The sequence below is a fragment of the Lates calcarifer genome, linkage group LG20, assembly GCF_001640805.2.
Source record: "Lates calcarifer isolate ASB-BC8 linkage group LG20, TLL_Latcal_v3, whole genome shotgun sequence".
Classification (NCBI taxonomy): domain Eukaryota; kingdom Metazoa; phylum Chordata; class Actinopteri; family Centropomidae; genus Lates; species Lates calcarifer.
In genome coordinates this window covers 19,293,148-19,321,020 of record NC_066852.1, presented here as the reverse complement: position 1 = coordinate 19,321,020, position 27,873 = coordinate 19,293,148, and the positions used below count along the sequence as shown (strand labels likewise).

The 27,873-nt window shown below is 35.4% G+C and overlaps 2 protein-coding genes across 3 annotated transcripts; one reads left to right on the top strand and one right to left on the bottom strand.

The window, feature by feature from the left end:
- Window positions 1-96: 96 nt before the first annotated feature.
- On the bottom strand, window positions 97-4,420 carry rab38c (RAB38c, member of RAS oncogene family). The gene is made up of 4 exons (XM_018691081.2): window positions 4,228-4,420; window positions 3,391-3,521; window positions 2,257-2,394; window positions 97-874 (listed from the first exon to the last, which is right to left on the bottom strand). The coding sequence occupies exons 1-4, from the start codon at window positions 4,418-4,420 to the stop codon at window positions 713-715; spliced, it is 624 nt and encodes a 207-aa protein (XP_018546597.1). The 3' UTR covers window positions 97-712.
- Window positions 4,342-9,692, top strand: LOC108893211 (ras-related protein Rab-39B). 2 transcript variants are annotated; one of them, XM_018691079.2, is made up of 5 exons: window positions 4,342-4,481; window positions 5,731-6,115; window positions 7,160-7,393; window positions 7,914-8,184; window positions 8,595-9,692. In XM_018691079.2, exons 3-5 carry the CDS (start codon window positions 7,179-7,181, stop codon window positions 8,748-8,750), a joined length of 642 nt encoding a protein of 213 aa, XP_018546595.1. In that variant the 5' UTR covers window positions 4,342-4,481; window positions 5,731-6,115; window positions 7,160-7,178; the 3' UTR covers window positions 8,751-9,692. The 2 variants fall into 2 exon arrangements, with proteins under 2 accessions (XP_018546595.1, XP_018546594.1); XM_018691078.2 differs by lacking the exon at window positions 4,342-4,481 and adding an exon at window positions 5,132-5,249.
- Window positions 9,693-27,873: the final 18,181 nt, after the last annotated feature.

Genomic DNA, 27,873 nt, shown 5'->3' with positions numbered 1-27,873 from the left:
TCCTTTGATAGTTGTCCCAGAAACAAGATTTAAGATTCAGGTTTTGATTAAACTTAAAAAATACATCTCGGGCCTTTGACAGCTTTTAAACTCAAATAAATTTCAAGGAGCTTTAATATAAATGCACTTACAATAAGGTCCACAATATGCAAGAGTTATTTTCAGAATTGAGTTTTACACGTGTCCACCTTTTTAATGATTTCATTTCTCTCTCTTCATATTCTCTGACTTAACAGAGATGGTGTGAAGGTAGGTGAGAGTTTTCTGTCTGTGTCCACACTGCAGACAAAAACTGCCAAATTATGTAAGAGTTAGATAAACAGTATCACTGGGCGCTGTCAGTTCAGCTAAATGCCAGTGTCACAGTGTCAGATATATTCAAAGCAAGAGAAGAGAAGCATGCAGAAACTGTACATATTAAATACTGTATATACCAACTTTTCTTGTGCAACCTTTAGATATTTTAGTAACTTTAAGAGAAAGAAATAAGACATATTCATGTACATATTCCATGGCAGAATCAACCACAGGTTTGTCCATAGCTGTGAAATATAACTTGTAATCTGTGACTGAAATATAAAAAATAAAAAGTTGACATGTAAGTCTGACACATATATTACCTTAAATTTAAAAAACAAAACATGAAAGACTTTTTAAAGAATCTTCAGTAACCACGTCTGAAACTTATTGGTTGTTTGTGATTGGGAAGGAGTCACCACTTCACACACGTAGAGCAGTTGAGGTGATCTTTTGCGGTGTTAGTGTATCCGGACAGGACGAGGGAGCCGGGGTCCCGCTCTACCACGGGGCTCTCCTCGTTGTTCAGGATGTGCTCTACCAAGCAGCGTGTTGCCTCCTCAATATTAGTGTTTTCCTGTAACGGAGAAGGAAAAAAAAAACACATTCATGAAGAAATGAGATCATATGTATTTGAAAGGCAGTGTTGGTTGGTTGGTCCATCGTTTTTGGGTCCAAACTGAAATACATCATTGCTCCGAGGCTGAATCCTACCAACTTTGGGGGTCCCCTGACTTTTCATGTAGCACCACCGTGAGGCTGAAATTTGCTTCACATGTTCAAGGACAAATTCTAATAGCTTTGGTAATCTCTGTGAGCTGACAGGAATGATGGCCAAAATGAGCAAATTTAAAACTCTTGTGGGCGAATACAAAACTCTTCATTTAAAGCAAGACAAAGTAGCTTTGGCTGAACAGAAGTTGCTGTGGAAACAAGGTGATTTACTGTCTTTTCAATCAGTTACTTGCTAAATTATTGAAATGATTGATTATTTCTCTGTTATGTTTTGTGTAACAGAAGTACAGCAGAATCAAAAATGACAACTATGACTAAAGCTGGTTAACCACCACAAGCTACTGGTCATACGAGACCAAGTGAGGCTGTTGCACCAAAGTTAGAAGGGTGTGATTTGCTGCTTAAGAATGAACATTTTCTAAGAGGTGTATTGTTTTATTTCCTCTTCCAAAACTCTTGTTTTAATACCATCATAGCAAAAATGCCAAATGCCCTATTGTTGTTTCTTGCGACTCTTAATCTTTTGCTTTCCTTTGAGGATCCCATGACAGCCAGGTAAACAGGAAGGTGTTTGCAGTGTAATAATGTCACAATACATGATATGTGGGTGCAGAGGTTTAAATACGTGCACCCCCAGAAGCCACAAATGTAACTCTGATCACTGTCAGAATCAGTGATTTTGATTTCATTCTCTGATGTCACGCACAGTTATAAACACTGAGTTATTCTTTGTGTGCTGATCTGTCTGTTGAGCTTTCGTGTTCACCAACTTCACTACTATCTCTGACTTGCACTCTGCTGTGTAACTCATTAGACAGGCTCTGAATGAGGAGCACTAATTCACACCAGACTGCAGACATTCCTCTATTCGTCTCGGCAAATAATGTTCTCCGACTCTTAGTGTCTGCACTGAAACGCCTCATGGGAATTTTCAGAATAATTTCTTTTTACAGTGGGCTTCTGCTGTAATAACTTGCCTGCCAATGTTTTAGTGTGCAAAATATGTATTTAACCTGCCTCAAGTCAAGATCCTCTCCATTGCAATAGCATTCATTTCATGTGCGGTTAAATCATACAAGGCGTGTAACCTTTGCATAGTAAAGTGCAGTCAAATGATCTGTGGAAAATAATACTATAGCATCAGTCTAACTGAATTTCTTTCCCTCTGATTTTCAAAAAGGTGCAGTTACTGCCTCCACATGTCCTGCGTCTCCTCTCTCGTACCTTCGCCGAGGTCTCAAACCACCCGACGAAGCCATTTTCCCTGCAGAAGGAGTCGAGTTTGGGCTGCTGGGAACCCAGCTGGTCCGACTTGTTGGCCAAGAGTACAGCTGGGACTGGCCTCCCATGGTTCAGAGTCACCTTAGGAAAGAAGAAAGGAAGGTTACACGGCGCCCGAACAAACTGCTACTGACTACCATTATCTAACGCAACTTTTTAGGCAAAGGTAACTGAGAATGAGAATTTAATGTTAAAAAGACCCTTGTTGTCTTTCGGTGTGTATAGTCCTCTAAACAGAAGGGTGACAGTATGCTCAAAAAGAACTGGTGTTTGCAACATGCAACACAACCACATCAGAAGTGTTTATCACTGTTCTGAATGGCCACATTGGAACAGGTCATGAGAAATCATCCATCATAGAGAAAGGCTAGAGGCAATGATAGTTCAAACTGCTCTCAGATGGTCTTTCAATACCCTCAACTAAGCAATACTTTACCATTGGCAAAAAATATACAGTATCTGTCGAGCATCTGAAACTGTGCTTTTTGCTAATTATGCTAGCTTGTACTGCTACAATGACTTTCTGCTTATATGGCTGATCACTCCTGACAGAACAACTGATTTACACAATACTATAATTATAATTGGTTAAGACATTTCTTAAGTTTTAATGATGATCACTAGTCTCAAACTAGCTTGTACTAGAAAAGGACTTTACTTCTTAGTGATGGATTTATGAAAAGCTGGTTCAACTTAGTTCAGCAGGTGACTCAAACAAGCAGCTGACATTGAAATACCTTAATTAATTAATTAATACCTTAATTAGAAAAGTAAGGACATTAAGATGTAGTGTAAATGATGCATACACCGCTGCCCTCAATGTCAGTGCTCATGCAGAATCTTTTTGTTGTGCTTTCTGTTTCAGCAGAACTTTATCTTATTAAACCATGACACTGACTTTACCCTTACATTAAATGTAACCTTGATGTCAATTGTTGTAGTGTGTGTGTCTCCCACCAGTTGCAGATACAACTTTAGAAAAGACAGGAGAGAGAGAGGAAGCCTCAGTTTAAGCCTCTCTATCACACGTAGACCACAGATGGGTTGACTGTGGAGCTCAGAGAGCTGTTGTCTGACCTTGGAGTCCAGGTCATCCTTCCACTTCAGCACGGCGTCGAACGTGGAGGCCCTCGTCACGTCAAACACCACTAGCGCTCCCACCGCCTCCCGGTAATAGACACGAGTCATGTTCCCATACCGCTCCTGTCCTGGGACGCATGGACAGCCATCAGACACGTACACATATCTATGTAAAAGACACCTTTCATGTCCATTAAATTAAATCAACTCACAGCACGGTGCATTAGTGACGAATATAGGAGTATGAGTTTGTGTGTGCGTATGTGTTTATTCTACAGTAACTGCCATCATGTGACTGATATTATGAGCATGGGATCACTTGAGTCACAGCCAGGCACAAGATTCACATTCCTCATCCAGGCAACAAATGACAGGGAGGGACCCATGCAACCAGTGGACAGACACAAACTTTCACTGGGAATTTACATCACTCACTGAAACAATCTCCATCTTATTAAGTTTCCATTGCATCTGGTGTATGTTTATGTCATAAATGTAAAAAAAAAGTGTCATCTTAGGACAGAGGTTGCTTGATCAGATGGGGATGTGGCACTGTACAGCAAATATTTTTAATGTTTATGTGTTTTTTACTTGTACTTACTTTTCCACTCTCCAACTCATTTACACAGCTTATTTCCTGAAGTAGCTTCAACACCTACCAGGTTTTAACTTCTGAAGGTGAAACAAAAGGTTTTTGTTTCCAAGTACACACGCTCACATTCAAACGCAAATCCTTGTTTTGGATCTGCACGCAGAGCAGCAGCTGTAACAATCACCTGATGTATAAGAAACCTGTAAACCGGGATCTATGAGGTTCGATGAAGTTTGACAGACCTGCTATGTCCCACAGCTGTAGCCGGATCACAGTGTCATTATCCCACTGCAGCACTTTCAGGGCGAAGTCCACCCCGATGGTGGCTCGGTAGTGCTGGGAGAAGATCTGATGGACGTACCGCTTGATGATGGACGTTTTTCCGACCCCCAAGTCCCCGATGACCAGGACTTTGAACAAAAGCTCCTGCTGCATGGCTGCAGCTCTGCAGCGAGAAAAAAACCCTCCGCAATAGATTTATGGAAACTTTAAGAAGGTATCACAACAGAGCAGAAAACTAGCTAGTAAAGTAATGAACAGTGCAAAAAAAGTAGGACATTTTTTTCTTCTAAGGCTAAATGCTATGATCCAGTATCATTGAGATCTGCGAAAGAAGCGGTCGAAATCGCTGCACACATCTCAGTCTGAATCAGTTGACTTGACAGGCGACTCTCAGCTCCTGTAGGGAACTTCAGTATAGCTGTTTATAACTGGCGGTGCGTTCGCGGACTCCTCGTAAACAACAGTTGTTTCTTCATTGGAGTATTATTAAATATGCATCAATATATAATCGGCATTTTACTGCAAAAGTTGTTAGAGGCTGTAATAATTTAAACAACTTTAAATATAGTTGGCGTTAGATTATAAAGGATGGGAATTACAAGTCACCTGTAATGTCTAACCCTTAAAAGCACAAATAACCATATTTCAATCATCATAATTAAAGCTGGTCAGTATTTTTAGATATATAATCTCATAACTGATAAATACGGTGGCCCTGAAGGCGAAAGCAAAACGCCATTTCAGGTTATGGAAAGATTCTTGATTGTGATTGGACAGACGACAACCGTTTGCGTTATGACGTCAGTGAGATGCAAGGCAAGAAGTAGCTACGGAGCGTGTCATCACAGGTAGCTCTTATTAAGTACCAAAAGTTGTTGTTTTAGGAAGGAAATTGCGCGAAAATGACCGACAGACGCCGTCCAAAAGTGGCTGGATTCGGATAGACCTAATGCTCGTGTGTGCACTGGCCACTTTGTCAAAGGTAGCGTGTCTTATGTGGTTATATGTATGTAGCTAACTGTTTCCCTGGGCTACTTTGTAACGTTAAAGTCATTGTTTTTGTCAGACAGAAGCAGCCTCTTCAATCTATTGCATATATGTTCGTTTCACTGTGAATTGTACTGGCAACACGGCAAAACAAGATGGCCGTAATCTTTGTTACCTTATAAACCTAACCCCGATGTTAACCTTCTGCTAGTCTTACGCAGAATCTCATCATTATCTTATCCTAAATACCTTCTCGCAAATGTGGTGAATATCTTCTATCTATTTGTATCTGTTTTACCGTTTTATATAGAATATGTTCTTGTATTTTATTTCTTCATTTTAAGTTTGAAATTTAGGAATTGCAAAATACTGAGACAACTGATTCTGAGTCTTTCATCTTTCGGATAAATTATGTAGAAGAAGTTATTATGTTCATGCGCGCTCATATTGTAACAACAGCTATTTTGTTCCCACAGCCTCTGAAGGCAGCAGCCCGAGGATTGCTACTGCGCCGCTGTGTGTACAGTTACGGCTATGGTGCTGATGAGGGCGAGGAGGACGGGATGTGAGATGCTGCTGTTGTGTCCTGCTGCCATTTCATCAGCGGATCATCACGGAAATATTAACTGTCTCACTCAAAATTAACCGGCAGCTGTCGCTTTACACACTCAACAGGCTGTTTTTGTCATTTTAAAACGGGCAAAGCAGTGACGGTGGACGAGAGGCCCGCTTAATAACACGGTGTTATTGGCGGGCTATTCCTGTAAGCAACAATACAACCAGTGCTAGTCTGGAAGATCATTTCTGGAAGTCGTTGATATGGGGCTTGTTTTTCACACATACTAAGCTCTTAACTTTAAGGTAAGTCATCATCTACTGATTTCATTTAATTACTGTCCTGAATATCGATCATTAAAGAATACTCATAGTTGGCATTTGACTAAGAGGGCTGGGCCTCATTATTTCTTGTAAAGTTCTTGTCATATCTTGTCATGGCTGTCACTGGAGGCCCTCTAGAAGTCAGTGGCAAATATCTCATATCAACTAGCAGTCATGTTTAGCAGCTATCTCCTTATTTATCTTATTTCTGGCTAGCTTCAAGGCCTCATTGTGTGCTATTGCTGTATAACAACCAGTCTACTATCCACATGGGGGATGACTACGCCAATGTTTATTGAGTTGGAGAGGAGTGGCCTCCCCCCCTCCTCCCTCCTTCCCCTCAAATTAGATCACCCAACTGTAAATCACATGGACACTGCTGAGATGATTTAAGCATATTATTCTCTCCTCATGATAATCCATGAATTAATCCATGTGGTCAGTGCAGTCTGTGGATTAATATTAATATGATTATAAAACTGTGAATCTATGTAAACACATCCTCTGTTTCTAAAGAGGAGGGTGTTGTTTTATTGTTATCACTGTTTGTACACACTTTTAAGTGTGGAATCTACACTGTTTCATTTATTGCTATTTGCTGTCATTTTCTTCCTTCATCTTCATGTTAAGACATAAGATAGATGTGTGACTTCTTGCCATTTCATATGTGGAAAAAGTTCTGCAAATGAAACCTTGCTTCATATGTTTTCACATTTACACTGCACTGATATTGTTACTGTGCAAAACTGCACTAAAGACTTAAATTTCATGTTTTATCAAGAGCATTTCTACAGTGGTGTTTGGGAGAGAGCACACACAGTGCAATTTATTAACATTTCAACTATAATATTAGTAAGTAAAGTTCAATTTTCAGCTTATAGAGCTGGAACAATTAATGGATTTGTCGATCAACAAAAAAAGCCACAATTTTAATTGTTTTACTTTGTCAAATATGAAAGTAAAAAAGCCATTTGAAGCCCTGATATGGATGACAGTGACTGAGAGATGAATTCTGTTTTGCCACAGATTTTCATTTTCATGAGACATGGAGACGATATGGCTTTATCAGTTTCGCCTGATCGTCATCGGGGATTCCACAGTCGGTAAGTCGTGTCTGATCCGGAGGTTCACAGAGGGCCGCTTCGCACAGGTGTCGGATCCCACCGTGGGGGTGGACTTCTTCTCCCGTCTGGTGGAAATAGAGCCAGGCAAGAGGATCAAACTTCAAATCTGGGACACTGCAGGACAGGAGAGGTTCAGGTAAACACGGGACTCTGAATGGCATCACAACCGATAAGCAGAACTCACACAGCTCTCTGCTGCTCTTCATTTTATTTAGTTTTAATTTATGTTTGATTTCAAATCTAAAATCCACATCGTTTACCTCTTACAAATGCATACTGCCCTCCACGCTACTAAAATGTCAGTACACATCAGTGAACCACACTGTCGCACTGGGTGACATGTTCCTTCATAATGATGAACATGGGCACTGTAGATTATTTTGAGTGCGTTATTAATGGGCTATGGGTAAGAACCAAAGACAGGGTAGAGAAGTAGAAAAGTTGGAAAGTATTTAGAGATTAATTAACAGATTAATAGTTTTGGTCCTTTTGTGAGATTTGTTGACAATAATGCAAATGTAGAATATTGCCAACTTAAATCTTTACTATATTTAATATGTTTAAATATCGCCCAGTGCAAGTTTGTCTCACTGATCAGCTGGTTGTTGTCTTTGGTCCTACTGTGGGATTTGTAGTATATCTATGTATCTTTCCAGGTCTATCACCAGAGCCTACTACCGCAATTCAGTGGGCGGACTCTTACTCTTCGACATCACAAACCGCAGATCCTTCCAGAACGTCCACAACTGGCTGGAGGAGGCCCAGAGCCATGTCCAGCCGCACAGCATCGTCTTCCTGCTGGTCGGTCACAAGTGTGACCTGGAGGCCCAGCGGCAGGTGACCCTGCAGGAGGCAGAGAAGCTGGCAGGAGCCTACGGGATGCGCTATGTGGAGACATCAGCACGAGACGCCATCAACGTTGAGAAGGTGTGGATGTTAATCATTGACTGAATCATACTTTTTTGGAACGTAATGCAATAGTTACTTAATAAAACTTTAACACTGTTGGGTAATGGAGCCTACCTTTTACCAAACAAAAACTTTTGTAGGGCAGCAATGATTATTGTCATTAATAGTTAATCTGCTGCTTACTTTCTCAGTTAATCGTTTGGTTTATAAAATGTCCAAAAATAGTGAAAAATGCCCATCGAAAGTGGAAAATCTTGACATTTGAGAAGCTATAAACAGAAAATTCTTGGTATTTTTGCTTTAAATACTTGATTTTAACAATTAAGTGACAATTAAAATGGTTTGTTGATTAATTTGTCATTTCAGCTCTATATTTTTTGTAATTATAAGTCATCCGCTTCTGATTTTGCTTCTGGTATTTACCTCAGGCCTTCGTGGATTTGACGAGAGACATCTTTGACCTAGTGCGGAGCGGGGACATCAAGATCCAGGATGGCTGGGAGGGCGTCAAGAGTGGATTTGTTCCCAACACCGTCCATTCCTCTGAGGAGGTCACCAAGGGCAGCCGGCAGTGCTACTGCTGATTTACCTGGCCACAGCATGTGGGGTTGACAGGTGGTAAACGCTTCAATGGACTCCATCTGTGGGAGATCTCTCGCTAGCCATGGCTGCACTCAGGCCAGTTTTTTGGGACTCATAATACTTCCTTGCTGAGTGAACACACTTTACCTACTACACACAAGACATTGTTTTGTCTTTCAGGTGCCTGTTAATGACTCTGTCCAAACTTAGGACCCTTTATTGATGTTCCTAACAGGCGTAGAAGCACAAGAAGCATCCTAACCCCCCTCACTATTCTGTGTGCATGTGTGTGTGATTGTATTAACCCTCAGCTCTTACCAACACTTAAGCTTTACTCCACTTTCAATCTTTCCTGACGTGTACAGTCATACTCCAGTGGCCGGTTATGCTCTTGCTGCACATCTATAAATGACTGAGACTTTCAGCGTAGCGTGTTTATGTTCTTTTTAATTCAAATCTGAAACAGTGAAGCCAAGACTGAGCCATGCCTTTTTCTTTTCATGCATAGTACTCTGAATATACTGCAACCTTGTACAGACTATATCCAGTGAGAGAGGTGGGACAGAAAGAGATCTTCACTGATTGTACTGCACTACAAATCCAAGTGGCTTAATACATAAAGAGAGTGAAGGATGATGAAAGTTAAATCAAATTGAACCAAAGTTTGAGATATTGTTGTGTTTGTCTGAATGCTGGAGAAAGTTTGCACTGTGAAAATGTTCAATGGTACATTTGCTGTCTGCTGAAGGGAAAGCTACTGTAGCTGCTTACTGATAGCCATTATGGGTAGATCATAGCAAGGATTTTTTATCAATATGGTAAGTACCCAGTTCATGTTTACTACTCTGTGTTGGTTTACTGGTGAAAACAGGTAAGATATAACCTTAAAGCCTTTTGTATGGAACCCCAGTGTGTTCAATATTGAATAAATATAAAAGAAACAACCATACTAATAAATTGTGTAAATTACATACATTAATCAATAATTTGTGAAATAATGAATGCTGGTGTTTGTGACTCTTTAGACACGTTCTTGAGAACATGATGATTCAAACTAAGTCAGCAAATGCTATCAAATTTAGCCAGTTAGCATCTGCTAGCTAGAGCAACCAGAGAAAACTGTGTCTTTGGGGAGCATCTTTAAAATCAAAATGCAGCTGATGTAACACTGAATTAACTAGCTAACACTAGCTGTTGCTGTTAACAATGTCACTTCATTTTGAAGCTGAATAATAAACTAAATACAGCCCCATACCTAGCTCCAGTTTGTGTATCTCGTGTATCAGCATCAGTTTCTTGGCATTCTGAAAAACCTTGGTTGTTTAAAAACACCTACCATTGTTCTGAAGGTATTTCTAGATTCCTCAAAGACTCTAACAATCTGTATGAAAAAATATTCAGTACACTCAGTGATAAAAGAAGAATCAGTTTCCCAAGGTTTGTCTCTAAGTCAAAATCAAAACACTGATGGTGGCCTGGAACTAGCTGGATAATTAACTTGGGAAACGTATTAAAAATCATTTTAGAGGCATCAGTCGTTACCTATGTGACCCGAATGTATGCTAATATATGAGTCCCGCATGCGCAATGTAAGCATGGATGGCAGAATGGAAACATGGATGTATTATTCTTTATATACAGTCTATTGTATTATTAGATGAGCTGGATACCTGATCGAAAGAGGCGCCCATTGAGGTCCTATCAGAGTTGCCCACCCGGCGTATACATTTCGGCCAATCAACGTTTGCTGATGCCAGCTGACGTATGTCGTCATTGGTCACGACGTGTCTTTTCATTGGCCATGACTTCCTGGGCGGGGCGAAGAGAGGCGGACAAACGAAGTCGGAAAACAGATTTAAACCAGGTTCGAACCACTGCTTCTGTTTGTCAGTACTGTTAGAAAATGTCGTTACCGAAGAGGCCTGGATGTTAAAACAAACCCTGGAGCTGCTTTTTTTGTTGAACACGAGTGAGACTGCGTGCCGAACACACCTGCGGCGCGAAGGTAAGGCAAACAGTTAGCGGGCTAGCGTTAGCAGTAAAGTCATTCGAGAGCATTAGCATTAACGTTATTCGCGAGCGTTAACATTAGCAACGAGCATTAGCATTAGCATTACCTTGCAATGATATCTTTTAATTCCATTATCAGTCGTTTGTATCGCGTGGGTAAGAGTGTGTTTGTGTTTCTGTGACTAAAGCGTCTCTGACATGGGTTGTGGAGGATGGTAACTGTTGAGTAGTTGTCTGCTTACAACTCCGTTTGCATCTCTTTACAATTACTTTGCAGACATTTTACTGCTTCTTTGTTGTTTTGTGCTCCATCTTGGTCAGTATAAGTCATTTTATGGCGGATTATCATGTCGATGTGATCACTTTGTGTGTATTTGTGATGGTATTGCAACGTTTTGCGTCTTTGTAGTTTTGTATCTATTCCTGACCATTTAACGTTTCTTTGTGGCCATTTTGTGTTTCACTGTAGCAGTTAAGCACCTCACTGTGATCCTTTTGCGACTCGCTTTTTTTTTTTTTTTTAAATCTCTTTGGTTTTGTTTGTCTTTGTAGCTTTGTGGTAGTAACCTGTCCATAGCCATCCATTGATCCCCTGTTGTGTATATCATTGAATAGAAGTTTCTTTGTGGTGACTCGATACTTTATTAAACTCAGCTTTGTGTTAAATACAAGCTTGACAACTAGATTTTAACTCTGTGCTCCTCCACAAGTTTTAAGCCTCAAGAGTAGGTCACAATGTTTGAGCTGAGATTACTGATAGAAATCATTATACAAAACTTTGAAAAAATGTACTCTCTCCCTGAGATCAATTAAGTCATATTCTAGCAACATAATTATTTTTTTCATCTCAAAAAGTCAGTGTGTGATTGTCAAGGTTCTAGTGTTTACAGTGTTGTATTCTTCTGTACTGTTTTAGTGTTGAACTATTCTTTATTAATGGTTATTTGTTTTTTAAGTGCTGTACTTGTGTTTTCCAGGTTTAGTCGTTCAGCTGCTGCAGCCTGGACAGAAACACCAGCTCTCACCTTACAAGCCAAATAGGTATGTGTCCTAAATATTTACCCAGTCTGAAAAGATGTGTTGTGAGCTGATTTATTAATGTTAATAATAGGTATGTGCATGAATAATCAATTAGTCTATTAATCGACACGCTAAACATAGGTGACATCTATTTTTAACAATTGACAAATTTTTAATCGGGTGGAGGTGGGAAGAGATTTATGATTGACTTCATAGAGATGTGGAACTTATGGTTCTGTTTCTGAAGAGTGCTGCATTGCCGCTGTATCTCGCTCTGTATGCAAGCTGGAACAGATGTCAGCAATAAAAAGAAGCGAATTATGGCATTGTGCTGGTGGGGTGGGGGGTGGTGGGTTGCTTAAAGGTTTTCGTAGGAGTTATTCTTTTAGTAGTTTCACATACATAATTTGTTCAATAGTGGCCTGCATCTCCCTGATTACTGGAGATCTAGATGTCTGGTGACAAAAATCCTCATCTGGTTTAAGATTAGAATTATAACGTTATATAAAGTGAGAGAGATGTGACTTGAAACATTCAGAAAGTAGTCGGGTGAAAATGTTTTAATGTTCAGCCATCCGGCCGACAGCTGGCACTTAAAGAAAACACTGTGGATTTATAGTCCCGAAACACTCATGTGACAGCAAACGACAGGAACAAATAACAAATAGCTTTGGAGACTGAAACGATATCAGACGATTTGCAACTACAGCTCTGAAAAAGAATCTGATGGAAGCCAAGAAAGTAGCAGTAACAACTGATGCAGGGACAGCTTTTATGTCTTGCTTAATTCTTGGACCCTCTAATATTTTTTTTGGTCACTGTCACCATTACATCAACGGTGACTGGAACATTTCGAGTTCTGTGCTTTAGACTCGCACACTGCCGAGAACATTGCTGCTAGCCTGAGGTCCATTGTTGATGAGTGTACACCACATGGCAAAAAACATGACTCGACATGACAGCATATTATTATTTTGGTTTGGGTGGAGGCTGCATGTTAACAATGACATCACAGCTGTAATGTTGAATATTTATCTGTGTTTTTATGGTTAAACTGTTGATGAGGAATAGGTAGTAGTGTATTGATCATTTTCCTCTGTATGTTTCCCTTTTTATTTCACCACTTCATCCATGACCGCAGAGACGTAGTCCACAATTGCAGGGGCATCGTCCACGATCACACAGAGTCTTCGTACAGTGAAGAACTTCTTTCAGACCAGGACAGAGGCCTCCAGGTAATTCACAATCAGCTTTACATCACCTTCCAACACAGAGCACTGACATTACATTATATACAGCTCTGGAAAAAATTAAGAGACCACTGCAAAATGATCAGTTTTTCTGATTTTACTATTTATAGGTATGTGTTTGAGTAAAATAAACATTTTTGTTTCATTCTTTAAACTAATGATAACATTTCTCCCAAATTCCAAATAAAAATATTGTCATTTATAGCATTTATTTGCAGAAAAGGACAAATGATCAAAATAACAAAAAAGATGCAGTGTTTTCAGACCTCAAATAACACAAAGAAAACAAGTTCATATTTATTTTGAAACATGACAATACTATTGTTTTAACTTAGGAAGAGTTCGGAAATCAATATTTGGTGGAATAACCCTGATTTTTAATCACAGCTTTCATGCAGCCTTTCACATTGCAACCTTATGCCACTCCTGGCGCAAAAAATTCAAGCAGCTCAGCTATGTTTGATGGCTTGTGACCATCCATCTTCCTCTTGATCACATTCCAGAGGTTTTCAATGGAGTTCAGGTCTGGAGATTGGGCTGGCCATGACAGGGTCTTGATCTGGTGGTCCTTCATCCACACCTTGACTGACCTAGCTGTGTGGCATGGACCATTGTCCTGCTGGAAAAACCAGTCCTCAGAGTTGGGGAACATTGTCAGAGCAGGGGGAGCAAGTTTTCTTCAAGGATAATCCTGTATGTGGTTTGATTCATGTTTCCTTCACAAAGACAAATCTGCCCAATTCCAGCCTTGCTGAAGCACCCCCAGATCCTCCACCAAATTTCACAGTGGGTGCGAGAGACTGTGGCTTGTAGGCCTCTCCAGGTCTCTGTCTAACCATTAGACCACCAGGTGTTGGGCAAAGCTGAAAATTGGACTCATCAGAGAAGATGACCTTACTCCAGTCCTCTATGGTCCAATCCTTATGGTCTTTTGCAAACCTCAGCCTGGCTCTTCTTTGCTTCTCATTGATGAAGGGCTTTTTTCTAGCTTTACACAACTTGAACCCTGTCCCTAGGAGCCTGTTTCGAACCGTTCTCGCCGTTCACTTCACCCCAGCTGCCGTTTGATATTCTTTTTGTAGATCACTTGATGTCATCCTGAGGTTGCTGAGTGACATTTGAATGAGTTGATGGTTATCCCGGTCAGTGGAGTCGTTTTCGCCCTCTGCCAGCCTGTAGCTTTGTTGTCCCCAAAGTCTGCTGCTTCACCTTGTTCTTATGAACCGCCATCTTACAAATTTTAAGGATGGAAGCAACCTGACGCTCACTGTATCTCTCTGCCAGTAAAGCCAGAATTGAACCCTTCTTTTGCTCACTCAAAACTTTTCTTTTCAACTCTTTTGGCATGGTCACTAGTTATTTTTTTTTATTTCAATTACTTTTGAGGTACTACTAGCACTGCTTTTGCCATCCAGCTGGTCCTATTGCAAGAGGATAGTGATGACCACAACAGTGGTTTTTATACTTTTCTTTGTTAAACAAGATTTGGTTCAGGTGATCACCTAACCAATACCTCATTAAGTAGAATGATGTGTGCTTGTGTTGGAATTCAACAGACACTAGAATGGAATGGCTGTCAAACATGTAGAGATGCTGATTTCAGAAAAATTTGAAGTGGTCTCTTTTTTCCAGAGCTGTATCTTCAGTAAAAGTAGAAGTCTGAATGGTTTGGTCACAAAAAGACATCACTCACACTTTTAATACTTCAATACCCAGAAACTCTCTGTGCTTTTATTTTGATGTTGAAAGTCACATATTTATATTTAATGTTTGTTGTGTTTTTCTCCATAGGATTCAAACTTAAATCGCAGAGAGAAGAGACAGACATGAAGACATTTCCAGAAGGTCAGTGTTAGTTTTCAGTCTGACTCTGTCATTATCTCAGCTGCAGTTTGACACTTTAAAACCCTTTGTCTGGAACAAATAGCAGCAAATTAAAGCTGTTGTAATTTCTCTGTTTTAATCCATGTTAATTAGTATATGAGCAGAAAACATAAATCCTTAGTTTAGAGTAAAAGCTTTTATATAAAAACTTTAAATATTAAGTATAAAGCCTATAAAAAAATGAATGTAAAACCTTTATAAATATGTGTAAAAATAAACATAAGACATTTAAAAACCTAATAAAACAGGTTAAATAAGGTTTAAACTTTTAATCAATATAAATTTCAGTCTTTAAAATATATATATATATATATATATATATATATATATATATATATATATATATATATATATATATATATATATATATATGTGTGTGTGTGTGTGTGTGTGTGTGTGTGTGTGTATGTATCTAAAACCTTTAAAAATGGGTCTAAGAATTAAGCACGAAACCCGTAAAAAATCAATTTTGAACCATAAAAAATTCTAAATAATATGTATCAAATTCATAAAAAGTTAAGTAATCAATGAGCCTAAAAAGCCTTAAAAACATTTTGTAAAAAATTTTAAACTAAAGGATAGTAAGAAAAAAAATGTTATGAGCACATTTTCCAAAGATGAACATGTCTACTAAGCATCTTTGTGATCATTTGACTGCTTGTGGTACAATTATTAATTAAATAATTGCATCATAAGAACTTGAATGTTCTCACAGGTGTTTAATAAAGACATATTAGTATTTGGAAAATATGCCCATAACTACATTATAGATGGTAGAAGAGTTTCAATTCAACAACAGGAAACCAACACTGTTTAAAGCAGTTAGATGGTGCTGGTCTTTTTTTTTTTTTTTAATCTAATTAACAGCTTCATAACACTTTTGACTGTTGTTTCTTTCATCCACTTCAGGTCTTCAGCTGCTGTCGTCTTATCTTCCTGCAGAGGCAAGAATACGTGTTAACCACAGAAACTCAGTAAATCTATGACATCATAATTTTTCACAGCATTTTATATTACAGCATTTTTTAAATGATATTTTAATGATTTTTTATGATGTTTTTTGACACCTTACTATACTATGACATTCTGCTTAAGACAAAGGAACTATCTTAAAGCAGCAAGCTTACCTATGTTTTCTATAGACACACACACACATCTCTACACAATGTTTATGGGTTAAGTTAGATTTTGTGTTTGTCATTTCATTCTGATATTTTGCTTTTTCGAACAGTGCAATATCAGTACTCAAATCCAATCTATTACATAGTCCTGTTAATACTGTTCATATTGTTTTAATGTTGATATATACTTATATGTTGTTTTATATCTTGTGTTGTATATATAACGCCCTTTACTATTTTTGCTGTTGCAACACTGAATTTCCCAGCTGTGGGACTATCTTACTCAAATAAATACTTCTGAACACTGAATATTTTGTCTGTTTAGTATTGTATGAAAGTGAATATTTTTAACCACTTGTAGTCGGAGGTTAGGGTTAGGGTTATGGCTCTTAGCCAGAGATTAGAGTTTTTAGCCTCAACTATACATTTTAAGTGCAAGCTGCAAGTAGAGAATATTTGGCAATTCTGCATTATAAAATGAATTTTGTGACATTAATTCGAAAACAGTAAAGAAACAACTCAAAAATTGACGCCATACTATACTATGACATTTTTTGACCGTTTTTGACTCTGTATTATACTGACATTTTTTGACTGTTTTTGATGCCTTACTATATTATGAAATTTTTTATGATTTTTGATGCCTTACTATACTGTGACATTTTTTTCATGGTTTTTGATGCCTTACTATACTATGAAATTTTTTATGATTTTTGATGGCTTACTATACTATGACATTTTTTGACTGTTTTTGATGGCTTACTATACTATGACATTTTTTTCATGGTTTTTGGTGCCATACTATACTGTGACATTTTTTTCATGGTTTTTGACGCCATACTATACTATGACATTTTTTTCATGGTTTTTGACTCCATACTATACTATGCAATTTTTTCATGGTTTTTGATGCCTCACTATACTGTGACATTTTTTCATGGTTTTTGATGCCATACTATACTATGACATTTTTTGACTGTTTTTGACTCCATATTCTACTATGCCATTTTTTCATGGTTTTTGACGCCTCACTATACTGTGACATTTTTTAACTGTTTTTGATGGCTTACTATACTATGACATTTTTTTCATGGTTTTTGGTGCCATACTATACTGTGACATTTTTTTCATGGTTTTTGACGCCTCACTATACTGTGACATTTTCTCATGATTTTTGGCGCCATACAATATTATGACATTTTTTCATGGTTTTTGACGCCATACTATACTATGACATTTTTTGACCGTTTTTGACTCCATATTCTACTATGACATTTTTTTCATGGTTTTTGATGCCATACTATACTATGCCATTTTTTCATGGTTTTTGACGCCATACTATACTATGACATTTTTTGACTGTTTTTGACTCCTTATTCTACTGTGACATTTTTTTCATGGTTTTTGATGCCTTACTATACTATGCCATTTTTTCATGGTTTTTGATGCCATACTATACTATGCCATTTTTTCATGGTTTTTGACGCTTCACTATACTGTGACATTTTTTTCATGGTTTTTGACGCCATACTATACTATGACATTTTTTCATGGTTTTTGATGCCATACTATACTATGCCATTTTTTCATGGTTTTTGACGCCTCACTATACTGTGACATTTTTTTCATGGTTTTTGATGCCTTACTATATTATGAAATTTTTTATGATTTTTGATGCCTTACTATACTGTGACATTTTTTTCATGGTTTTTGATGCCTTACTATACTATGAAATTTTTTATGATTTTTGATGCCTTACTATACTGTGACATTTTTTTCATGGTTTTTGACACTATACTATGCCATTTTTTCATGGTTTTTGACGCCATACTATACTATGACATTTTTTGACTGTTTTTGACTCCATATTCTACTATGCCATTTTTTCATGGTTTTTGACGCCTCACTATACTGTGACATTTTTTAACTGTTTTTGATGGCTTACTATACTATGACATTTTTTTCATGGTTTTTGGTGCCATACTATACTGTGACATTTTTTTCATGGTTTTTGACGCCTCACTATACTGTGACATTTTCTCATGATTTTTGGCGCCATACAATATTATGACATTTTTTCATGGTTTTTGACGCCATACTATACTATGACATTTTTTGACCGTTTTTGACTCCATATTCTACTATGACATTTTTTTCATGGTTTTTGATGCCATACTATACTATGCCATTTTTTCATGGTTTTTGACGCCATACTATACTATGACATTTTTTGACTGTTTTTGACTCCTTATTCTACTGTGACATTTTTTTCATGGTTTTTGATGCCTTACTATACTATGCCATTTTTTCATGGTTTTTGATGCCATACTATACTATGCCATTTTTTCATGGTTTTTGACGCTTCACTATACTGTGACATTTTTTTCATGGTTTTTGACGCCATACTATACTATGACATTTTTTCATGGTTTTTGATGCCATACTATACTATGCCATTTTTTCATGGTTTTTGACGCCTCACTATACTGTGACATTTTTTTCATGGTTTTTGATGCCTTACTATATTATGAAATTTTTTATGATTTTTGATGCCTTACTATACTGTGACATTTTTTTCATGGTTTTTGATGCCTTACTATACTATGAAATTTTTTATGATTTTTGATGGCTTACTATACTATGACATTTTTTTCATGGTTTTTGACGCCATACTATACTATGCCATTTTTTCATGGTTTTTGACGCCATACTATACTATGACATTTTTTGACTGTTTTTGACTCCATATTCTACTATGACATTTTTTTCATGGTTTTTGATGCCATACTATACTATGCAATTTTTTCATGGTTTTTGATGCCTCACTATACTGTGACATTTTTTGACTGTTTTTGACTCCTTATTCTACTATGACATTTTTGTCATGGTTTTTGATGCCTTACTATACTATGCCATTTTTTCATGGTTTTTGATGCCATACTATACTATGCCATTTTTTCATGGTTTTTGACGCTTCACTATACTGTGACATTTTTTTCATGGTTTTTGACGCCATACTATACTATGACATTTTTTCATGGTTTTTGATGCCATACTATACTATGCCATTTTTTCATGGTTTTTGACGCCTCACTATACTGTGACATTTTTTTCATGGTTTTTGACGCCTCACTATACTGTGACATTTTTTCATGGTTTTTGACGCCATACTATACTATGACATTTTTTGACCGTTTTTGACTCTGTATTATACTGACATTTTTTTCATGGTTTTTGATGCCTTACTATACTGTGACATTTTTTTCATGGTTTTTGACACCATACTATACTATGACATTTTTTGACCGTTTTTGACTCTGTATTATACTGACATTTTTTTCATGGTTTTTGATGCCTTACTATACTGTGACATTTTTTTCATGGTTTTTGACACCATACTATACTATGACATTTTTTTCATGGTTTTTGACACCATATTCTACTATGACATTTTTTCATGGTTTTTGATGCCTTACTATATTGTGACATTTTTTTCATGGTTTTTGATGTCTTACTATACTATGACATTTTTTTTTTTGGCCATTTTTGACACCATACTATACTATGACATTTTTTTGGCCATTTTTGACACCATACTATACTATGACATTTTTTCATGGTTTTTGATGCCTTACTATACTATGACATTTTTTGACTGTTTTTGACTCCATATTCTACTATGACATTTTTTTCATGGTTTTTGATGCCTTACTATACTATGACATTTTTTCATGGTTTTTGATGCCATACTATACTATGCCATTTTTTCATGGTTTTTGACGCCTTACTATACTGTGACATTTTTTATGATTTTTGATGTCTTACTATACTGTGACATTTTTTCATGGTTTTTGATGTCTTACTATACTATGACATTTTTTAACCGTTTGACTCCATATTCTTCGATGACATTTTTTTGGCCATTTTTGACACCATACTATACTATGACATTTTTTGACCGTTTTTGATGCCTTACTGTACTGTGACATTTTTTTCATGGTTTTTGATGTCTTACTATACTATGACATTTTTTAACCGTTTGACTCCATATTCTTCTATGACATTTTTTTGGCCATTTTTGACACCATACTATACTATGACATTTTTTCATGGTTTTTGATGCCTTACTATACTGTGACATTTTTTCATGATTTTTGACACCATACTATACTATGCCATTTTTTGACTGTTTTTGACTCCATATTCTACTATGACATTTTTTTCATGGTTTTTGATGCCTTACTATACTATGCCATTTTTTCATGGTTTTTGACGCCTCACTATACTGTGACATTTTTTGACTGTTTTTGATGGCTTACTATACTATGACATTTTTTTCATGGTTTTTGGTGCCATACTATACTGTGACATTTTTTTCATGGTTTTTGACGCCTCACTATACTGTGACATTTTCTCATGATTTTTGGCGCCATACAATATTATGACATTTTTTCATGGTTTTTGACGCCATACTATACTATGACATTTTTTGACCGTTTTTGACTCCATATTCTACTATGACATTTTTTTCATGGTTTTTGATGCCATACTATACTATGCAATTTTTTCATGGTTTTTGATGCCTCACTATACTGTGACATTTTTTGACCGTTATTGATGCCTCACTATACTGTGACATTTTTTGACTGTTTTTGACTCCATATTCTACTATGACATTTTTTTCATGGTTTTTGATGCCTTACTATACTATGCCATTTTTTCATGGTTTTTGACGCCTCACTATACTGTGACATTTTTTGACTGTTTTTGATGGCTTACTATACTATGACATTTTTTTCATGGTTTTTGGTGCCATACTATACTGTGACATTTTTTTCATGGTTTTTGACGCTTCACTATACTGTGACATTTTTTCATGGTTTTTGACGCCATACTATACTATGACATTTTTTGACCGTTTTTGACTCCATATTCTACTATGACATTTTTTTCATGGTTTTTGATGCCATACTATACTATGCAATTTTTTCATGGTTTTTGATGCCTCACTATACTGTGACATTTTTTTCATGGTTTTTGATGCCATACTATACTATGCCATTTTTTCATGGTTTTTGATGCCTCACTATACTGTGACATTTTTTTCATGGTTTTTGACACTATACTATGCCATTTTTTCATGGTTTTTGACGCCATACTATACTATGACATTTTTTGACTGTTTTTGACTCCATATTCTACTATGAAATTTTTTTCATGGTTTTTGATGCCTTACTATACTATGCCATTTTTTCATGGTTTTTGATGCCATACTATACTATGCCATTTTTTCATGGTTTTTGACGCTTCACTATACTGTGACATTTTTTTCATGGTTTTTGACGCCATACTATACTATGCCATTTTTTCATGGTTTTTGACGCCATACTATACTATGACATTTTTTTGGCCATTTTTGACACCATACTATACTATGCCATTTTTTCATGGTTTTTGACGCCATACTATACTATGACATTTTTTCATGGTTTTTGATGCCATACTATACTATGCCATTTTTTCATGGTTTTTGACGCCTCACTATACTGTGACATTTTTTTCATGGTTTTTGATGCCTTACTATATTATGAAATTTTTTATGATTTTTGATGGCTTACTATACTGTGACATTTTTTTCATGGTTTTTTGACGCCATACTATACTATGACATTTTTTGACTGTTTTTGATGGCTTACTATACTATGACATTTTTTTCATGGTTTTTGGTGCCATACTATACTGTGACATTTTTTTCATGGTTTTTGACGCCTCACTATACTGTGACATTTTTTCATGGTTTTTGACGCCATACTATACTATGACATTTTTTGACCGTTTTTGACTCTGTATTATACTGACATTTTTTTCATGGTTTTTGATGCCTTACTATACTGTGACATTTTTTTCATGGTTTTTGATGCCTTACTATACTATGAAATTTTTTATGATTTTTGATGGCTTACTATACTGTGACATTTTTTTCATGGTTTTTGACGCCATACTATACTATGCCATTTTTTCATGGTTTTTGACGCCATACTATACTATGACATTTTTTGACTGTTTTTGATGGCTTACTATACTATGACATTTTTTTCATGGTTTTTGGTGCCATACTATACTGTGACATTTTTTTCATGGTTTTTGACGCCTCACTATACTGTGACATTTTTTCATGGTTTTTGACGCCATACTATACTATGACATTTTTTGACCGTTTTTGACTCTGTATTATACTGACATTTTTTTCATGGTTTTTCATGCCTTACTATACTGTGACATTTTTTTCATGGTTTTTGACACCATACTATACTATGACATTTTTTTCATGGTTTTTGACACCATATTCTACTATGACATTTTTTCATGGTTTTTGATGCCTTACTATATTGTGACATTTTTTTCATGGTTTTTGACGCCTCACTATACTGTGACATTTTTTTCATGGTTTTTGATGCCTTACTATATTATGAAATTTTTCATGGTTTTTGATGCCTTACTATACTATGACATTTTTTTCATGGTTTTTGACGCCATACTATACTATGCCATTTTTTCATGGTTTTTGACGCCATACTATACTATGACATTTTTTGACTGTTTTTGATGGCTTACTATACTATGACATTTTTTTCATGGTTTTTGACGCCTCACTATACTGTGACATTTTTTCATGGTTTTTGACGCCATACTATACTATGACATTTTTTGACCGTTTTTGACTCTGTATTATACTGACATTTTTTTCATGGTTTTTGATGCCTTACTATACTGTGACATTTTTTTCATGGTTTTTGACACCATACTATACTATGACATTTTTTTCATGGTTTTTGACACCATATTCTACTATGACATTTTTTCATGGTTTTTGATGCCTTACTATATTGTGACATTTTTTTCATGGTTTTTGATGTCTTACTATACTATGACATTTTTTTTTTGGCCATTTTTGACACCATACTATACTATGACATTTTTTTGGCCATTTTTGACACCATACTATACTATGACATTTTTTCATGGTTTTTGATGCCTTACTATACTATGACATTTTTTGACTGTTTTTGACTCCATATTCTACTATGACATTTTTTTCATGGTTTTTGATGCCTTACTATACTATGACATTTTTTCATGGTTTTTGATGCCATACTATACTATGCCATTTTTTCATGGTTTTTGACGCCTCACTATACTGTGACATTTTTTATGATTTTTGATGTCTTACTATACTGTGACATTTTTTCATGGTTTTTGATGTCTTACTATACTATGACATTTTTTAACCGTTTGACTCCATATTCTTCGATGACATTTTTTTGGCCATTTTTGACACCATACTATACTATGACATTTTTTGACCGTTTTTGATGCCTTACTGTACTGTGACATTTTTTTCATGGTTTTTGATGTCTTACTATACTATGACATTTTTTAACCGTTTGACTCCATATTCTTCTATGACATTTTTTTGGCCATTTTTGACACCATACTATACTATGACATTTTTTCATGGTTTTTGATGCCTTACTATACTGTGACATTTTTTCATGATTTTTGACACCATACTATACTATGCCATTTTTTGACTGTTTTTGACTCCATATTCTACTATGACATTTTTTTCATGGTTTTTGATGCCTTACTATACTATGCAATTTTTTCATGGTTTTTGATGCCTCACTATACTGTGACATTTTTTTCATGGTTTTTGATGCCATACTATACTATGCCATTTTTTCATGGTTTTTGATGCCTCACTATACTGTGACATTTTTTTCATGGTTTTTGACACTATACTATGCCATTTTTTCATGGTTTTTGACGCCATACTATACTATGACATTTTTTGACTGTTTTTGACTCCATATTCTACTATGAAATTTTTTTCATGGTTTTTGATGCCTTACTATACTATGCCATTTTTTCATGGTTTTTGACGCTTCACTATACTGTGACATTTTTTTCATGGTTTTTGACGCCATACTATACTATGCCATTTTTTCATGGTTTTTGACGCCATACTATACTATGACATTTTTTCATGGTTTTTGATGCCATACTATACTATGCCATTTTTTCATGGTTTTTGACGCCTCACTATACTGTGACATTTTTTTCATGGTTTTTGATGCCTTACTATATTATGAAATTTTTTATGATTTTTGATGCCTTACTATACTGTGACATTTTTTTCATGGTTTTTGATGTCTTACTATACTATGACATTTTTTTTTTTGGCCATTTTTGACACCATACTATACTATGACATTTTTTTGGCCATTTTTGACACCATACTATACTATGACATTTTTTCATGGTTTTTGATGCCTTATTATACTATGACATTTTTTGACCGTTTTTGACTCTGTATTATACTGACATTTTTTTCATGGTTTTTGATGCCTTACTATACTGTGACATTTTTTTCATGGTTTTTGACACCATACTATACTATGACATTTTTTTCATGGTTTTTGACACCATATTCTATGACATTTTTTCATGGTTTTTGATGCCTTACTATATTGTGACATTTTTTTCATGGTTTTTGATGCCTTACTATACTATGACATTTTTTTTTTGGCCATTTTTGACACCATACTATACTATGACATTTTTTTGGCCATTTTTGACACCATACTATACTATGACATTTTTTCATGGTTTTTGATGCCTCACTATACTGTGACATTTTTTCATGGTTTTTGACGCCATACTATACTATGACATTTTTTGACCGTTTTTGACTCTGTATTATACTGACATTTTTTTCATGGTTTTTGATGCCTTACTATACTATGACATTTTTTCATGGTTTTTGATGCCATACTATACTATGCCATTTTTTCATGGTTTTTGACGCCTCACTATACTGTGACATTTTTTATGATTTTTGATGTCTTACTATACTGTGACATTTTTTCATGGTTTTTGATGTCTTACTATACTATGACATTTTTTAACCGTTTGACTCCATATTCTTCGATGACATTTTTTTGGCCATTTTTGACACCATACTATACTATGACATTTTTTGACCATTTTTGATGCCTTACTATACTGTGACATTTTTTTCATGGTTTTTGATGCCTTACTATACTATGACATTTTTTTCATGGTTTTTGACACCATACTATACTATGCCATTTTTTCATGGTTTTTGACGCCATACTATACTATGACATTTTTTGACTCCATATTCTACTATGACATTTTTTTCATGGTTTTTGACGCCATACTATACTATGACATTTTTTCATGGTTTTTGATGCCATACTATACTATGCCATTTTTTTCATGGTTTTTGATGCCTTACTATATTATGAAATTTTTTATGATTTTTGATGCCTTACTATACTGTGACATTTTTTTCATGGTTTTTGATGCCTTACTATACTATGACATTTTTTTCATGGTTTTTGACGCCATACTATACTATGACATTTTTTGACTGTTTTTGATGGCTTACTATACTATGACATTTTTTTCATGGTTTTTGGTGCCATACTATACTGTGACATTTTTTTCATGGTTTTTGACGCCTCACTATACTGTGACATTTTCTCATGATTTTTGATACCTCACTATACTGTGACATTTTTTTCATGGTTTTTGACGCCATACTATACTATGACATTTTTTTCATGGTTTTTGACACCATATTCTACTATGACATTTTTTCATGGTTTTTGATGCCTTACTATACTGTGACATTTTTTTCATGGTTTTTGATGCCTTACTATACTATGAAATTTTTTATGATTTTTGATGCCTTACTATACTGTGACATTTTTTTATGGTTTTTGATGCCTTACTATACTATGACATTTTTTTCATGGTTTTTGACGCCATACTATACTATGACATTTTTTGACTGTTTTTGACTCCATATTCTACTATGACATTTTTTTCATGGTTTTTGACGCCATACTATACTATGACATTTTTTCATGGTTTTTGATGCCATACTATACTATGCCATTTTTTCATGGTTTTTGACGCCTCACTATACTGTGACATTTTTTTCATGGTTTTTGATGCCTTACTATATTATGAAATTTTTTATGATTTTTGATGCCTTACTATACTGTGACATTTTTTTCATGGTTTTTGATGCCTTACTATACTATGAAATTTTTTATGATTTTTGATGGCTTACTATACTGTGACATTTTTTTCATGGTTTTTGACGCCTCACTATACTATGACATTTTTTGACTGTTTTTGATGGCTTACTATACTATGACATTTTTTTCATGGTTTTTGGTGCCATACTATACTGTGACATTTTTTTCATGGTTTTTGACGCCTCACTATACTGTGACATTTTCTCATGATTTTTGATGCCTCACTATACTGTGACATTTTTTTCATGGTTTTTGACACCATATTCTACTATGACATTTTTTCATGGTTTTTGATGCCTTACTATACTGTGACATTTTTTTCATGGTTTTTGATGTCTTACTATACTATGACATTTTTTAACCGTTTGACTCCATATTCTTCTATGACATTTTTTTCATGGTTTTTGATGCCATACTATACTATGACATTTTTTCATGGTTTTTGACGCCTCACTATACTGTGACATTTTTTTCATGGTTTTTGATGCCTTACTATACTATGAAATTTTTTATGATTTTTGATGCCTTACTATACTGTGACATTTTTTTATGGTTTTTGATGCCTTACTATACTATGACATTTTTTTCATGGTTTTTGACGCCATACTATACTATGACATTTTTTTCATGGTTTTTGACGCCATACTATACTATGACATTTTTTGACCATTTTTGACTCCATATTCTACTATGAAATTTTTTATGATTTTTGATGCCTTACTATACTGTGACATTTTCTCATGATTTTTGGCGCCATACAATATTATGACATTTTTTCATGGTTTTTGACGCCATACTATACTATGACATTTTTTGACCGTTTTTGACTCTGTATTATACTGACATTTTTTGACTGTTTTTGATGGCTTACTATACTGTGACATTTTTTTGACCGTTTTTGACTCCATATTTTACTATGCCATTTTTTCATGATTTTTGATGCCTTACTATACTATGACATTTTTTGACCATTTGACTCCATATTATACTATGACATTTTTTGACAATTTTTACACCATACTATACTATGACATTTTTTCATGGTTTTTGGCACCATACTATACTATGACATTTTTTTCATGGTTTTTGACGCCATACTATATTATGACATTTTTTTCATGGTTTTTGACGCCATACTATACTATGACATTTTTTGACCATTTTTGACTCCATATTCTACTATGAAATTTTTTATGATTTTTGATGCCTTACTATACTGTGACATTTTCTCATGATTTTTGGCGCCATACAATATTATGACATTTTTTCATGGTTTTTGACGCCATACTATACTATGACATTTTTTGACCGTTTTTGACTCTGTATTATACTGACATTTTTTGACTGTTTTTGATGGCTTACTATACTGTGACATTTTTTTGACCGTTTTTGACTCCATATTTTACTATGCCATTTTTTCATGATTTTTGATGCCTTACTATACTATGACATTTTTTGACCATTTGACTCCATATTATACTATGACATTTTTTGACAATTTTTACACCATACTATACTATGACATTTTTTCATGGTTTTTGGCACCATACTATACTATGACATTTTTTCATGGTTTTTGGCACCATACTATACTATGACATTTTTTGACCATTTTTGACTCTGTATTATACTAACATTTTTTCATGGTTTCTGATGCCATACTATACTATGACATTTTTTCATGTTTTTTTTTGACCGTTTTTGACT

What these genes read in the sequence shown, in the direction of transcription:
- LOC108893211 (XM_018691079.2), top strand. Translation starts at nt 7,179, where the DNA reads ATGGAGACGATATGGCTTTATCAGTTTCGCCTGATCGTCATCGGGGAT. An exon ending in GCAGGACAGGAGAGGTTCAG is followed by an intron (nt 7,394 to 7,913) that starts GTAAACACGGGA and finishes GTATCTTTCCAG; the next exon opens with GTCTATCACCAGAGCCTACT. An exon ending in ACGCCATCAACGTTGAGAAG is followed by an intron (nt 8,185 to 8,594) that starts GTGTGGATGTTA and finishes TATTTACCTCAG; the next exon opens with GCCTTCGTGGATTTGACGAG.
- rab38c (XM_018691081.2), bottom strand. Translation starts at nt 4,420, where the DNA reads ATGCAGCAGGAGCTTTTGTTCAAAGTCCTGGTCATCGGGGACTTGGGG. An exon ending in ACAGCTGTGGGACATAGCAG is followed by an intron (nt 3,522 to 4,227) that starts GTCTGTCAAACT and finishes CATGCGTCCCAG; the next exon opens with GACAGGAGCGGTATGGGAAC. An exon ending in GGTTTGAGACCTCGGCGAAG is followed by an intron (nt 875 to 2,256) that starts GTACGAGAGAGG and finishes TCTCCGTTACAG; the next exon opens with GAAAACACTAATATTGAGGA.